The 16,327-nt window shown below is 34.6% G+C and overlaps 1 protein-coding gene across 1 annotated transcript; it reads left to right on the forward strand.

The window, feature by feature from the left end:
* Positions 1–5,654: 5,654 nt before the first annotated feature.
* On the forward strand, positions 5,655–12,454 carry LOC121415046 (myeloid-derived growth factor-like). Its single transcript, XM_041608118.1, has 5 exons — positions 5,655–5,875; positions 7,915–7,965; positions 9,684–9,824; positions 10,625–10,685; positions 11,848–12,454. The coding sequence occupies exons 1-5, from the start codon at positions 5,732–5,734 to the stop codon at positions 11,922–11,924; spliced, it is 474 nt and encodes a 157-aa protein (XP_041464052.1). The 5' UTR covers positions 5,655–5,731; the 3' UTR covers positions 11,925–12,454.
* The last annotated feature ends 3,873 nt before the right edge of the window (positions 12,455–16,327 follow it).

A 16,327-nucleotide genomic window follows, 5' to 3' on the forward strand; every position in this document is an offset into this window, starting at 1 on the left:
GAGAAAGAATGTCTCATCGTAAATATTGCGATTCAAGGAGACTGCAGAGCTTGGCTTAAAGAGGAGGACAGGATACAGAAGTATAACGACCTGGCACGGGAGCCGAGAAGGATATGGAAGGTGAAGACGAAGGAAGTACCAGTAGTCATCGGAGCCTAAGGAACTGCATGTGACAACAAGAAACTTTCTGGCTATTCTAGGAGTCGAGGTGTCCTTTGAAACTATACAGAAGGCAAGCTTGCTTGGAACAGCTCATATCCTACGGAAGGTCTTGAATTAGAAAGAGAAGTGAACAATGAGAAGAGGACCCATTTGATAGAATATAGAACAATAACCTTTGATTTCTGGAAGAAGTCTAGTTGCTGATTGGTATACCAACAGAACATCAAGTTATGGACAAGGGAAATAATGATGATAATAATTATACATTTGACTTATAAAGCGCCAAATTCACTCTGTATAGTGCTCAAGGTGCAAAAAGAAATCAAGAAGTTGAAAAGAAAGGTTTTCAGAACATTTTTCAAAGACTCAACAAAGATTTTGATGTCTTCAGGAATTCTGTTCCATGGGGCTCGCATGAGCAAGGATCTTCCCCTCAAAGTTTTTGAAACTTTTGGAACCCAAAACAAACGAGATATTGAAGAGCGTAGATACCTTATAGTGGGTATGTATCAGAGGCGTCGATCCGGGGGGGGGGGCGATCGCCCCACCAACGAAAGTATCGGAGGGGCAAGCATAGCGTTTTGCCCCCCCCCCGTGCAAAAAGAAAAGAAAACTATAAAGTTACACAGAAATTGGGAAATTTACCAAATATAGTATAAAATGTTGTTTCTACATCTATAGTACAATACAAAATTATGATTTTCCCCGAGCGGGAAATGATTCCATCTATCATTGGAACTTTTGTTAAGGTACATTAATGCAGGAATTTGCCAATGAATAAACAAGAAAATGGCAATCGCCTTTTTTATAGGCGGATCCAGGTGAGTTATGTATACCTCTAAGTTGATTTAAAAAAAACCCTCTCAATATTCCCCTTTTCAACAAATGTTTCGCTCTCATAATAAGGTTTATTTCATATATAATAAGATTATATATCTATATAAATATATATATATATAGAGAGAGAGAGAGAGAGAGTAAAGAGTCTCCCGGCAGAGACATTTTTTTCGGCATCACCAATTTTTCCAAAGGGTAGATAGCTCCGGGGAACCTTGATTTAAGCTACGCCTACCATTGTTCCCTTCATCCATTCCATTTCTTTACAATATTTAAATAAAAAGAGTTGCCAAAGCTGTTGTACATGTGTAACTTCATATATATATATATATATATATTAATTCTGTAATTCTGCAACATTATTAACAAATGTAACTATACCCAAGTTATATATATATACATATATGATAATCGTACCAAATTATGTTATGTTCGTTCTATCTCATTCTGTTTTTTGTAGGCCTGACGAAGGCCGATGATGGCCGAAAGCTCGTAAATAAAGGAAATAAGAGAGCTACGTCTCACTCGTCTATTTATTTGTCTTCCAAGTGTATATATATATATACATATATATATATATGTATATATATATATATATATATATATATATATATATATATATATATATATATATATATATATATATACATATATATATATATGTGTGGGGGGTGTTTCTGTGTGTGTATGTGTGAGAGAGAGTTTGCTTTGTGTGATCAAGTGCCTTTCGAATGTTGATTCATGATTTTGCCCCTCTCCCATCTGAAAAATGGATCAGACGCCCCTATAATAATTAATGAAACTAAGGAAGATTTATCATAGGTAGCTGATCAATAATGTAATGAAAGGCGAGCAACAAAATCTTAAAAGCCTTTGACATCGAATCTTATTTTAAAAACTGAAAAAGAAATATACAGTTGAAGTCTTGTATTGGTTTACTCGTTATTTTGATAATCGATTGCAGTATGTTCATATGAATGATAACTCTTTATAAAAATCAAGTATTTATTGAAGTTATAATAACATAACCAACAAAAATTACTACAAAATATTTCAAGATAATTACGACCATGCAGATCAGTAAGAATATTTACAGTGCATTAATTATAGGCGGAAATGTCCACAAATCAAACATCCATTTACGAATATGAGCAGAAAGAATATTTTCCTTTTAACGAGTTTGTATTCTATCCCTTTGTTACTATGAATGATACATCAATAATGCGAACTATTATACATTGGGCGTCGTTCGGGGTCTGTACTGGGGCTTGCCTTTCTGTATTTCATATTTAATCTGTAAGCAATTCGCTTCATGTTATTATTCACGTTATTTATGCCGGTGGTACTAACTTATATCCGGGAGGGGAGGGGAACAAGAGTAATAGTCCAGGATAGGCCCCATAGAAAATTGACCAAACCTTGTTTTTTTTATATATACAATATTTTTTTATGGTTTCTTGTCAATTCGAGGGTGCTGATTACGAATCTGGATGATGCCACTCGTGTAACCTTGAGCATTTTCCGCAAATTGGCAAAATCCAATATGGCCGCCAAAATATGCAAATTACCCATGAAACTCATAAAATTGTCCACACATTGGCTGTGAAATGCATGAAATTGTATGGCAGGAGTAAAATACAATCTTAAAAAATAATTTTTGACGAAATATTTATTTTCCTGATATTCAAAATGGCCGCCGTAGGCCATTGTATACACTATCATGTACAATACGAATAGGGAAAACTAATTTAGAAAAAAAATGAGCACTAAAATGCAAAAATCGCGATGTATGGACGGAGTAATATATGCAAATCATCATTACTAATGAGATATATTATTTATTATGTCAAATATGGGAACATTGCTGTATTTTGATATCTAAAATAGCCGCCACTGGCCCAAAGAGTATTTTGTACAATGGCAATGGCCGGGGCCAAAAAAAATGACAAGATTGAGCATTAAAATGCATATTAAGATAAGCGAGTGGAATAGGTCAAAATATGAAAATAAGTATATCGCACATTCTATATATATAAATAGTGTACAATCTATTGTACAATATACTGGATTATATGTACGACAAATATAAAATTATCCCGAGTGCAGATTTATTTCACCGAGGCCGAAGGCCGAGGTGAAATAGGCTTGCACGAGGGATAATTTTATATTTGGAGTTCATATAGTCCAGTAATATTGTATGATAGAACGTTCACTATTTATTATAGTAAATAGATCCTTTAATCTAAGACCCCATCATGGATTTTGCCATCCAAAAATCGAAAGTTATATTGTACATATGTACAATATAACTTTTTGAAGGGAGGTCACGTGGTACAAATCCAGCCAATCACAGCTCGTATTTTACTACCACTATTTACTATATACCAATATGGTCAAACTACATGCATGAAACATTTAATGTAAATTATTGTATAAATGTTACATTTCCTGATTTTCGAATTGACTGTTTTCTGAAATATGAATAAAATTCAACTTATTTGAGCCGAAAATTCATTGCACTCCATAACTTGTCGTTGGGTTGGTTGTCAAAAGTTGACCACGTTTGGGTCATTTTTTAACCACGATACGTACGGTGTCATTTCAAATGACCACGGCAAACGTAGTCAGAATGACCAAGGTTGTAGTAGGTGCATAGTTGGCTCCGGTGACGTGGTTAAAAATGACCACGTTGTGGTCGTTTTTTTTTAAGAGTGTGACTAAAAACATTATTGTAAATATGCCATTTATGTGATAAATGCTGTATTTTGAAATTCAAAATGTCCGCCATAGCCCCTATATTCATCATGTACAATGCGAATGGAGAAACTAGTAAATTACGTAACATGCGAACAGGGAAACTAATTTTCACAAGAGTGAGAATCATAAAATGCATATAACTGTGATGTACGAGTAAAGATATTGTCTTAAACATTATTTCTAACTAAATACATCACATATTGGTCGTGGACATGGTGGAGGTAATAACTGCTGTACTTTGAAATCCAAAATGACTGCCATAGGTCCTAAAAGTATTGTGTACACTGTAACATATATGGGACATATATAATTTTGACAGAATTTGGATTTGCTTGACTCTAAATATTGCATATAGTTGTGATTGTGATGTAAGGGTGAATTATTGTCCAAAACCATGGTTTCTAACGAGGTATATCATAATGTGTAATTAAGGTGATAAATGCTGCATTATTAAATTGAAAACGGCCACCATAGGCACTTATCGTATAATATACAATTTGGGTGGAGACAAATAATGTTCACAAAATGGGCATACTTGGCAGCCATTTTGAATGTTGAAATACAGTATTTATCACCTAAATTACACTAGATATGATATTGTTATATATGTTTTCAGACAACATTCCACTCATACATCACCATTTGACCAATTAAGCAAAGCCTAATTCTGTGAAATGATTTGTTCCCATCATATTGTGCATACCGTAAGGGGACTGTAGCGGCCATTTTGACTTTAAAATAACCGTATTTATCACCTAACTTGCAGAATAAATGATATATCTTAATAGAAATTATGCTTTCAGACAATATTTTACTCATAGATCACTATTACGTGCATTCATAGTGCTCACTCCTGTGAGTATTGGTTTCCCACTTTGCATTGTACATAATACACTTAATGTCGATGGCGGCCATTTTGAAAGTCGAAATACAGTATTTAACACAAGCTTGAAACCTGAATGATTTATTTCGTTAGAAAATACGTTTTTAGACAGTATCCAATTAATTTGTCACATACATATGCATTTTAGCGCTCACTCTTGTGATTTCCTTTCTCCCATTTCTCATTGTGCATAATAGTACTTTTAGTTCAATATACATATTTAAAAAATTCAACATTTAAATCAATCTTTATAATACAATGATACCAAGAAATCGAAAGGGAAGGAGACCAACTAAAGAGCATAGCTTGCAGGGTGAACTCTATTAGGACATTTTCGGAATTAAGAAATAAGATAAAATAAAGAAATAAACAAAAAAATATAATGAATAAATGAATAATGAATATACAGAAATCATTAAACAATTAAACATATATAAAAAGATAAAATAATAAAAACGTATACATGCAAGTTCCGAATTACATTACTTTGGGAAAAGCGATAATCTAATATTAGTTCAGAAGATATTTGTTAAGTTTTCCTTTGATATTTTCTATTGAATTACATTGTATAATATCCTTCGAAAAAAAAAATATTCCACTATTTTGGACCAGTAAAAACAAATGTCTCGCCTGTTATGGCGAGTACGTGACTGGTGCTTACCGTGCTTATGATTTTTTTTACAAACATATCATTAAAAGGTAATGGTAATTTGAACTTGTAAATTAACCGTCCGAGTTGAAAATAATACAAATCTCATAGACTTTATTTAAAAACAGAATGTGCCCTGAAAGCTGCATTATACGAATCAGGAATTCGCTGCGTTACCCCATGCAACAAATCCGTAATTCAAGTAAGGTAATAAGGTATTATGCTAATTGGGCTAATGATCGAGCTCATTATGCTAATTACGCTGAATACTATGATAGCATGCAATCCATTAAAAAAAAAGAAGAGAAAAAAAATGCCCAAACCAACTTTATGAAACTTTCTCAGGAAAGATATCACCACGCACCCGTACACTAATTACACGCGCACGAGCTCGTCTACAGCTGGGGGCAGGGCCGAGATCCATTCAGTTACACGAACGCAAAATGGAGTGGAAAGGCATATTTGTATTATTTTTCTTTCTTATTATTCGTCTTCAGTCAGTAAGATGTGAAGAAGCGCCGAAGGTACTAACGGAAACATTCGATGTCAGACCTGGAGGGGAATCTCATAAAGTAGAAAAGGCCCTTGTAAGTAAATCGGACAAGATATACGATGTCCCACGCATTCAAATTTGTGTTGGTACCGTACCGTACAGTGCCTGTATGGCTGAACACCATGAACATCCACTCTAGGGGACACCACTCATTCAATGAACAAGCTTATGATATAACCTTGTTCTCAGTTATATCTCCATGTGTGGCAAAATAAAGGTGGCAATGTTTGGCTAATTTTCTCTTTTTGTTTGGGGCAAATGATTGATGTTTTTACAATTACACTGACAGTTTCCAATACACCTATTATTCAATCATACAGCTTGGCTCTTATTTAAATTTGACACTTTAAATCATTTTTTTCTTAATTAAAAATAGAGATCAAAAAATGAAAATTTTCTTGCCATATTACTTTCCACCAATAGAGGGCGTACACAAAAATATACCCAAAATTCAAGTTTTTGAGCGCTCTGGTGAATACAAAAATTATTCCCAAGTTACTAATGAAAAATAAATTGCAACTGTATAGAAATTAGTAATTTTGGTCACAAAAGTGATATTTTAATGACTTTTTAAAGTGTGTGCTCTGGACAACATTAGCATACCATAGTCCTACCTGTAGATTCCCCACAGGCAGGGTGGTAGCAGTGAACAAGTGGGCGACACCGCAATACTTACCCGTGTTAAGAAACTGGGACTCCACTCACGCGCATTTGGGCTGCCCTAGCTTAGAACTAAGCTTTGTTTTACTATAAAATAAATATTCTTATAATTCAATAAATGTTACTAAATACATTAGTACTGTTAAATCGGTACTCCTTGGTTCTTTTCTTGAATTTTCTGGGAATTTCCCACGCTTCTGGCTACAATTCTGCGACTAGCGTTGTCGCGGTAGACAGCTACACATGCAACTTTATGTATAAATGGAGCGCCCCTTACGAGAGTTGTTAATGCCCCGGAGAATGTGTGTGTGTGTGTATTTGAGTTTTGTCAGACGTGTATCAATAAGATATGATTATTTACGTCTGGGACCGACCTTAAACGTCACCATCCGAAAGACGTGACCAGGGCTCGAACCTCGAACCTCTGCATCAATTTGTAACTTCCCCACAGCTTGGATTACAGGCGCACGCCACAACGCCCAGTTGTCGTTAGGCATTTAGGCCTGTGTTCAAGCAAGGCGTAGCTGTTCTATTTTTTTTTTTAGGTATGAGATCGAAATCACAGCGAGTATACACTCTTCCTAGTCTTGAGGGTGCAATGATGATGATTTTTTTTAGATATGTCATATACTTCTTCATCATTGACGTCTTGACACTCTCTCCATAGTGTCTTAAGCGAAGGATCAAAACAAAGATGGATTTCCCTAAGAAATCCATCTTTTTAAACCAAAACCACGAGAATTCTATTAATTTTATTCATTCTTACACCTTCCTACGCCTAATGCGTAGGAAGGTTTTAAATATTTCGCCTGATTATATAAAAATATAAAAAAATGAAGATTTCTTACCTAACTGATGCCACGTAGACCCCTCGTTCCACATGTAAACAACGGATTCATATTAATATATATAAATTATTTATGATCACGAAATAAATTTTAATATTTGTAAGAATTTTATCTCTAAATTGTTCGTTAAGACGGCATTGCTTTCAAGGGTCGAAGCTATTGTATTTCCGTTGTTTACATGTGGAACGAGGGGTCTATGCGGCATCACTTAGGTAAGAAATCTTCATTTTTTTGTGTCTCTCTATCATTTGGTGAGTGGAGCCAACGTAGTTCAGCGGAACAACCAACATTATACAGACTAAAGCTTTTGGTCTAAATCGAAAAGAGCTAGCTACCCTCACTACGATAGGACTAACGTTAGATCGTCTACAGTCAAAGAGATATATTACTAGTTTGCTAGAGTGCGGATTCGCAATTGGCACAATATATTAACATGTTCTCTAGAAGCTAAAGACTTGTTAAAGTCATCAGTTTTCCCCTTTTATCTCCCCTCCCCTTCTCCCCCTGACTGTCTCTCTCTTTCATTCATTATACCACTTTCTGTTTCTCTGTCTCCCTCATACAGGGATCATTCAAGTGTAAATTTGTATACGTAGCTCAAGGAGGAACAAATGAGGTGAGGGTCATTTTTTTTAATTTTAGATGAATAATGGTCAGGTCCACCCCCCCCTCCCCCCAAAAAAAGTTTATTTCAACAAAATATAGTAGAAAAAAAAATCCAACAAGCATATTTCTGAAAATTTATTTTGAATTTTTGATTAAATTTTCAACAACATTTAGGTTTGGTTCTCTCTATTCATCCAAAACAACGTTTTGGTGGGGTGAACTAATCACCTAGAAAGACATTTCTTTGTATTGTGATTTAAAAAAAAACAGATCTTAGAGGAATCAACCCGAGTATTTGACCAACATATTGTTAAAACAGAGAAAAGAACATAAGACTATCATTTTATTTTATACAGAACAACCAAACTGTTGCGAGAGAAAAAGGGCTTGTTTTGCTACTTGGTTTTAAAATATTGTTATTGCAGTATGGTTGTATTGTAGTCATCAATTAGCTTGTTATCATTCAAGTAGGCATTATGGCTCGCAACCCATATTTTCTGAGGTATTTTAACCCTATCTAGGCCGGGGGGGGCCTTGAAGGCCCCCCCCCTCAACGAATCGCGTGATATTTTCGTCGTGCGAAATTTTTTGACCGCGCCGCTCGCTGACATTTTACTCTCAAGTCTTGCGCAACTTTTGAGACCAATTTTGACCAGAACTTTTTTATTTCTAGACCATTTTCTGTAATTGAGGTACCAAATTAAAGAGAAGATATTGAACTTTTCAGAAATGTGGTTTTCTTTTTGAAACCCAGATACCCCTCGCCAAATTAGTTTTTGGTATCCTTTCTTCAAATTGTTTTTGCTCACTCATGCTTGAATAAGAAATGAGCTAAGTAATATCAGATGAAAGAGGAGATTCTAAGCTTTAAATTGGTAGGTCATTTATCTATTCTATTTATGATTAAGTTATGATGAATGGTCGCTAAATCTCGGTTCATTTATTGTGGGAGGCACTGTATTGTTTTTTGCAATTTCTTCTGTATTTCTTTGTTTTTTTGACCTTTTGTTTTTCATTGTTTTTTCAATGAAATTTGTTGGGGACTCTTCTGTGATCATAAAAAGCATAAAATGAATACATTTAGACGAGAAAAACTGAAAATAATCATACATTTATGAATTTTGGTTGAAAATACAATTTGCATTGACTTTGTACATGAAATCACGTTTTTTAAGCAATTTTCGGTCTGACATGCACTTACATAATGTTGCGTAATTTCGTAACCACGTACCCGGGTGATGCAAAATTGGTCTCAAAAGTTGCGCAAGACTTGAGAGTAAAATGTCACTGTATATTACATAAGAAAATGATTTAATATCACAATTTTTTTCATGTACACTTGCTAATGACACCACAAAGAGTTTCTATACCAAATATTGGTACATTTGGAGCTGTATTTAGGGAGTTAAAGGGAAAAGTATGATTTCGCATACTAATTATGCATAAATTAGCATAATCACTTAATAGCGATTCGCATGAAATAGATTACTATACAATCTTGTAGATTATGCTCCAGGCAACCCGCGTGCCAATTTTCGGCGCGATCGCACGGTCAACGGCCGAGATCTTAGTGGGGGGACCATAGGAACTCCCAAAATATCCCGGCCTAGATAGAGTTAAGTACTGTACATAGCAATTTATAGATTCATAAATCATAATGTGTCTAAAATGGATTATAAATCTTTAGGCTGTTTTGTACATGAAAACTGTTGATTTCTTTAATTCAAGGAATGGGACATCATTCTTTCAAAGGATGAATTTGGTGCTTACTCCTGTACCGTCGTGAGACCTGGAGGAACATCTTACATCTTTTTTCAGCAATTCAAGATGAAGATTGCTGGAGCAAGAATTACATCAGTCAGAGCAGCGGTGAGATACATCTATCTTTTTATTAAGACCATGTTAGTAATGGATGGCGAACAGGGGAGGCAAAGCTACAGGGGGTGGGAGGATTTTTCATGTACCGGTAGTTTGAAAAAAAGGACAAGGAGAAAAAGGTAGAAGCAACAAAAAAAAATGGTATGAAAGGATAGGTCTTAGATGTGTAACTTTATGATACCCTCATTCAATTGAGATAAGAATGTGAAGTCACCTGTATATTGCCTCCCCATTCCCCATACCTGGCATCGCCACTGTTGCTGAACACTAAAATGTTGATGTGTTGGATATAAAATGTATTGTCAAAGCTGAATTAGAGTAAGAGAAACTGACCTTTCATTACACTCAAAAGACATCAATTTTAAATCAAACGGTACAAAGACCGGCCAGCACAGATTTAGGAGGGGTAGCAAGTGGGCCTTCCCCTGTTTTATTTGTGCCCCCCTGTCCTACCTGGGTGGGAGTAATGAGGTATGTTACCCAACCGTGTTTGACAACCTCATAAATGCAACGTAACGTAGATGGTGTAACCCCCATTCACAAATTTGCAACCCTAAATGGCTTGATAATTGCTGAATGGTGATGAAAACGCAAGAATTTTTTTTTCAAAGACATCAGTGCCTGGATTCTAATGCTCTAAAAGAATGAAATAAGGGCCAGGCAGCTTGTAAGTGCCCAAATTTGATATCCTTAGTCTCTGTCTTTGTTCTCCAACCCCCTCCTCTCGCTATCTCTTACCCCTATTTTTCTGTATCCTTTTTTTTAACCACCCCCTCCCTTACAATTTACAGGGTAGTCAAGATGTACCTCTAGAGCCTGATGAGTATGTTGTCAGCAAACATCACAACGAAGGTGAGTCTTGGGTGGGGGGGTGCAAGAAACTTATGATCAATTGCAAGTCCAGTTTAAGTCCTAAAACTGATCGAAAGTCGTGCATTTGATTGCAAATTTGCTATTGATTGATGGTCAGATTTTTGCATCAACAAGTATATAATTTGGTTTTCTTTAGTCTAAATTGATATATCACTTGTGAACTTTCATTTGAAATTTGCATTTGATTGCAATTATTTTCTTGCCACACTGTCTTGGGTCTGTTTCATGAAGAGAATTTGGGACTGTGGCAAATCATTGTATGGAAACATGAATTTCTTTTGCAATTTTACAACTAATAGATTAATTGTAACTGAAGCACATTCTTGCAAGAGTCAAAATGGCAATTCAGTGCAATTCTGGAATTGATTGGAAGAGCTGTGATGTGGGGGCGTAGTGGTCTAGTGGTTACGACTCTCATGGGTTCGAATCCCAGCCATGGCATTTTTTCGTCCAGCAAGAAATTAACCCACATTGTGCTGCACTCGACCCAGGTGAGGTAAATGGTTACCTGGTAGGATTTATTCCTTGATGCTTTAGCACCAACATGGCGGCTCAGCTACGGCCGGGGTAGTAATATGATACCAAGTAACAAAGCGCAGTTGAGTATATGCACATAGAACAGCGCTATATAAAGGGACATATAGTATTTTATTATTTATTGATATTGGGACCCAAAATATACTTGCAGTTGATGGCAATATTCTTGCAAAGCCTCATAATTTGTAAATACATGGTTTACCATAGATATACAATTATAATAGAGTGGTTGTAGAATTCTTATTGCTTTTTAGCTCTTCAGATTATAGATTACTATTATAATTTGGGTTATCTTGTCCCAGTGGGCATTTGTCCATTTGATTGACTTTACTTTCGTCCATGTCCATTTAATACCTTCACCTACCACAAGTGGTTGCCCAAGTCATTGTGCTTTCAGTGTGCTTTACTTGGGAGTGAAGTTGATTTGATTAACTTTTTTTGTTCACAAGGTCATTGGTTGAAAGGTTACACAGGTCTTTTTAAAGGAGTTAAATGTGTATTAGGTGGGAGGCATAAATTTGAATTGCATAAAGTCCAAAATTCATCATTGATTCATTGATCACCACCCCATCGTAATACTTTCGTCATTCTTTTTTTATTTCAGTTCGCAGCAAAAAGGATGTATTCAAATCAATTCTCAGGGAGCTTACGGTGCATGCAGAACCAAAAAGTGAATTGTAACTGTGGTAATCTCTTTAACATGTTGCTTTACAAAGCCTATAGGTTAAATATTTCATGAAGAAAGAAAAATCCTCTTAGAATTTTTTCCTTAGTTTTAGTTTTATTTCCAGATCCACCACCTTACTTTTTTTTAATCTCTCCATTTTTAAAAATATTTTTTATTAGAATCCTGCCCATGTAGGAAACCAGAGAAATAGATATATGAAAGGTCAAATAGAACCTGATAAACAATTACAAAGTTATTACTTTTGAAAAAAAAAAGTTATTACTTTTGAAAAGTTGTAAAAAACAAGGTTGTTCTCACCGTATTATGGAGATTTAAAATCAGCTGCATTTATAATAAAATTGCAATTTTCGGTATGGTCTACTGACTCTACTCCTAACTTTTCTATTGTACACAAAATTGCCAAATCTCATCATTTTCTGAATATTTTCTAGAGTATGAGTGGGCTTACAGAATTTCTTCTTTTGTGTTCCTTTTACCCAAAGGAAATTGCGATATTTTAGAATTGGTCCTGAGAAAAATGTATCCTGAAGAAAAAAAATTGCAAATTGTCTCATCTGTACAGCTGTGATTACTGTTACCAAAGATCATTGAACATTTTTTATGTTTACAATGTTGAAAAACAGTTGTTATCTTTCAAGCATCACTAGAGTGGCATACATACAAACAATTATTAACATTGATTATAATAAGCAAGTGCAAGGCGTCCTCTTTCATTTTTGAAGTTTTATTTTATTATTTTTTCAATGAGTAATGAGTAATATGTGTCACTAAAATGTCTAGTCTTGTGTATCAATAGCAATCTTGATTCAGGTGGATTATATATATATATATATATATATATATGGTGAAATCAATGGGAGCCAAGAATACTGTTAGTTAATAAATTTTGATGATGCTGAAAAAGTCTCTGCCTGTCTCTGCCAGGAATCAAACAAGGATAACGGACAGAACTTTCAAGAAAGCTACCCTCTATACCATTTATTTCACTACATATAGAGTTGCCAAAACTGCTGTACGTCATTTCATACACTATACATGTATATATGATATATATATATATTTCATTCAACGCCGACACTTCAACTCCCACCATTCATTTATTTCATTAATATATTAATGTATGGATCATTGAAAAATACAAATGACACTGAAATATATTTGTTTTGTGAAGGATTTTAATGTTAGTTTTTAGTCAATTTATATACCTAAATGATGGCGTGTCTGCAAAAATGTTGGTCTGAAATGACATTAAGCAGAATCCTTTGACATTTATAGTTTTCAGGAGCTTTAGCTCTATGATACAATTTCTCTGAAAGGTTTATTTGGCAAAAAATGTTGATTTGAGATGTCTGCTCTAAATATTGTCATGTCACTTAATTTTTGATGATTTTGGGCCAGATACTGCCTGCTACTTAAAAAGTGTGTATCACCATGGCTACCAAAGTACCCCCCCCCCTAAATTTAGGGCAACGTTATTGATAAGTGTATCTCCATGTAATCCAAAGCAAGTATTTAAACATGATGTGAGTTAATAGGAGAAAGATATAGCATTGCTAGCAAGATTACCATCACAGAAATTGTGTCTTAAGTCCAAAGTTTCTATATTTGTGGAATATATACACATGGATGCCATTTAGAATTGATTTCAAAAAGTTAGAAAATAATCTGGAATAGGCCATTTTGCACACATAACAAAATTGTTTTCTTATGGCTGAAAATAAGTCTGAATTTAGACTTATGTCTGAAGAGTGGAATCCTGGCTGTTGAGACTTCTGATTTTTTACCATTCATGCCAAAATTACTTGCGATTTTAAACAGCAATTTGTTTTTTAAAATGTATGTCCCATGCAATAATGAAACAATATAAATTTACTGATTGAAAGGATGCATGTGAAAGAGTGTTCACTTGCCAGAATGACTAGTGCATGTATTGATCAGTACTTATAAATAACCCAATAAGCCAGTTCGTAGTTCCTTTCTGCGCATGATCAAAAGATTCTACGCATGATCAGAAGGTCATTTGTACTAAAGTGACATGGTGCTTTAAAATCTAATGAGGTAAGCACCAACTTTTGTCTTATTCATATATTCTTTTGAATTGTCGTTTTCATTTACATCCACAAAAAACAACAATGCTTCCACGAACGACTGGTATTTCACAGTTTGTCAAGTACATTGTGCAACATGCTAAGATATGCATTCAAAGTAGCAATGCAACAAAAACCTTCATTAAGTGTTCATTGGTGTGCTATTCTAGTCACTTGGTCTATTCAATTTCTTCATCCTGCCATGTAAGGCATTGGCAAGCTTACGTAATATCTTGCTTTGAAATCTGCCTATCATGATAAAAGAAATGAAAGGTCATTTGACCAAAATTGCCAATGAAGTAACTACGAACTGGTCTATATATTGTATCTCCTTTTTAAATGAAAAGACAACATTCAGGGGGTGGGGGTACCGCACCCACAAAGGGATATAACATTTTTTATGGGAAAATTATAAAATTTTAATTTCCTTGATGGGAGGGGGGGGGCTTGACTTCCATGTATCAGATTTTTAAAAGAAAAATGTACCTACTGGTAAATGCTAGATCGCCACTGCCTCAGATGGTGTGAGAGTGGTTGGATGTCTTGATTGCATGTACATTAAGCATTTATACATTCCAATGTGAATACTGATTATCAATTTACCTTTAACTGGATTGCATATATTCAGGATTTCTGTCAGAATTTCAGAAGTGCCTTACTTTTGATAAATTATATAATGGTGGTTGAAACAGAATAATTAAATCTATATTATTGCAATCGTCGGTATGTTCTTTTCTGTTATGTGTGAAACTTTTTTAAGTTATTGACTGGATTGATTGATTGTAAAATTTTTAACGACACTTAATGTAGGTGTGTCATCTGAGTGCTGGAACTTGGAATCATATTTTTTTTGTTTTGAATTATCGCATTTGCATTTGAGAAATGGTTGGTTTTATGTTGTAAGCTAAATGGAGGTTGAAATAAAATTTCATGAGACCATCAATAAAAAAATGTGTATGTATAGTACGCAGAGCCTAGAAACATTTGTATTAAACGCTATATAAATGTTGCATGTTATTATCATTATAACAATTGTTATTCATATGATTGTATTAGACAAATATTTTGGCTTCAGACTCTTCGGAGTGAGGGCCAGGGGGTCTTTAATCGTTTGTTATTGTGATTTTGTTCAATGCTCAGTAATGTTTCTTGTCGGGTATGTATATTTCATTCTTATGTGAAAATATTATTATAGAAGCAATAAAACTATTGAATCATGTTGAAATGACATTTTTGCTCTACAGAGTTTTTTTTCTCTCTCTGTTTCCGTGTATTTCTCCCACCATCCTCTCTCTATATTCATGCTTCTCTTTTCAGCACACTTTCTTCTGCTTAATCACTTCCTCTTCTCATTAATTTTGTCATTCTCTCTACTACCATTTCCTTTATCTTTCTCTTTTCATTATTTTATGCCCCAAATAAAATGTCCCTCTCACAGACAATAGAATAATTAACAGGAATCAAGATTTCATTGAATTATTTTGTAATACATAATTTGCAAAGCCGAATTCTGTTAGTAGTTCTGGTAAGAATTGATGAGGTTTCAAATGTATGCTCTTATATAACAGCAGTGATCATCAACCCATTCCAAGTTGGTTAAAAAGCATTGTGCATTACACACATTCACTCCTTATTCCATGCTTCACTTTATGCCAATAATAAGTTTCTGCATTTTATCCCTCCTTGATTACTAATTCAAGTTAATTTTCTTCTTAGACAAATACTCATCAGAGTTAAGTTCCACTGCATGGCCATCCTTACTTGTACAGAGCGTTCAATCTATGGTTTGGTTTTCATAGTCCAGCTTGTCATGTTCTCAAGTTCCAATGATTTGCTCACCTCGGTGTAACTTCAGATTTCTTCTTGTTTCTCTTGAAAAATATTCTGTTTCTTGACATTAATAATGAAATTCTAAGCTGCACGAATTCCCATGGTTGATTGCTGTATTATAAACCAAAAGTTGGAGACAGAATAGAGGGATGTAAAGTAATTAAATTAATTGGTAAGTAGTAATAACTTTCAATTTAGTGCAGACATGTGTCATGAAGCAAACTTGGAATGGGCTGAAATGTGTCAATTGCTGAACAAACAAAACAAATGAAACTAGCATGAAAAAAGTAATATTAATTGGACTTTCTAAATCTTGACACAAAAGCTGAAATAACGTTTAATTTAAAAATTGATATCCGGTCTCTTTCAGGGGGATTATATTCACTGGGACACACTATACTTATCATTGAAAATAGAATCTGTCGGGCAATTGGTGTATTTCCTACATGTATGCAAGTTGTGTGCTTATTGTGATGTCA

The sequence above is a fragment of the Lytechinus variegatus genome, chromosome 5 (assembly GCF_018143015.1).
Source record: "Lytechinus variegatus isolate NC3 chromosome 5, Lvar_3.0, whole genome shotgun sequence".
Taxonomy (NCBI): domain Eukaryota; kingdom Metazoa; phylum Echinodermata; class Echinoidea; order Temnopleuroida; family Toxopneustidae; genus Lytechinus; species Lytechinus variegatus.

What these genes read in the sequence shown, in the direction of transcription:
- LOC121415046 (XM_041608118.1), top strand. Translation starts at nt 5,732, where the DNA reads ATGGAGTGGAAAGGCATATTTGTATTATTTTTCTTTCTTATTATTCGT. An exon ending in ATAAAGTAGAAAAGGCCCTT is followed by an intron (nt 5,876 to 7,914) that starts GTAAGTAAATCG and finishes TCCCTCATACAG; the next exon opens with GGATCATTCAAGTGTAAATT. An exon ending in CAGCAAACATCACAACGAAG is followed by an intron (nt 10,686 to 11,847) that starts GTGAGTCTTGGG and finishes TTTTTATTTCAG; the next exon opens with TTCGCAGCAAAAAGGATGTA.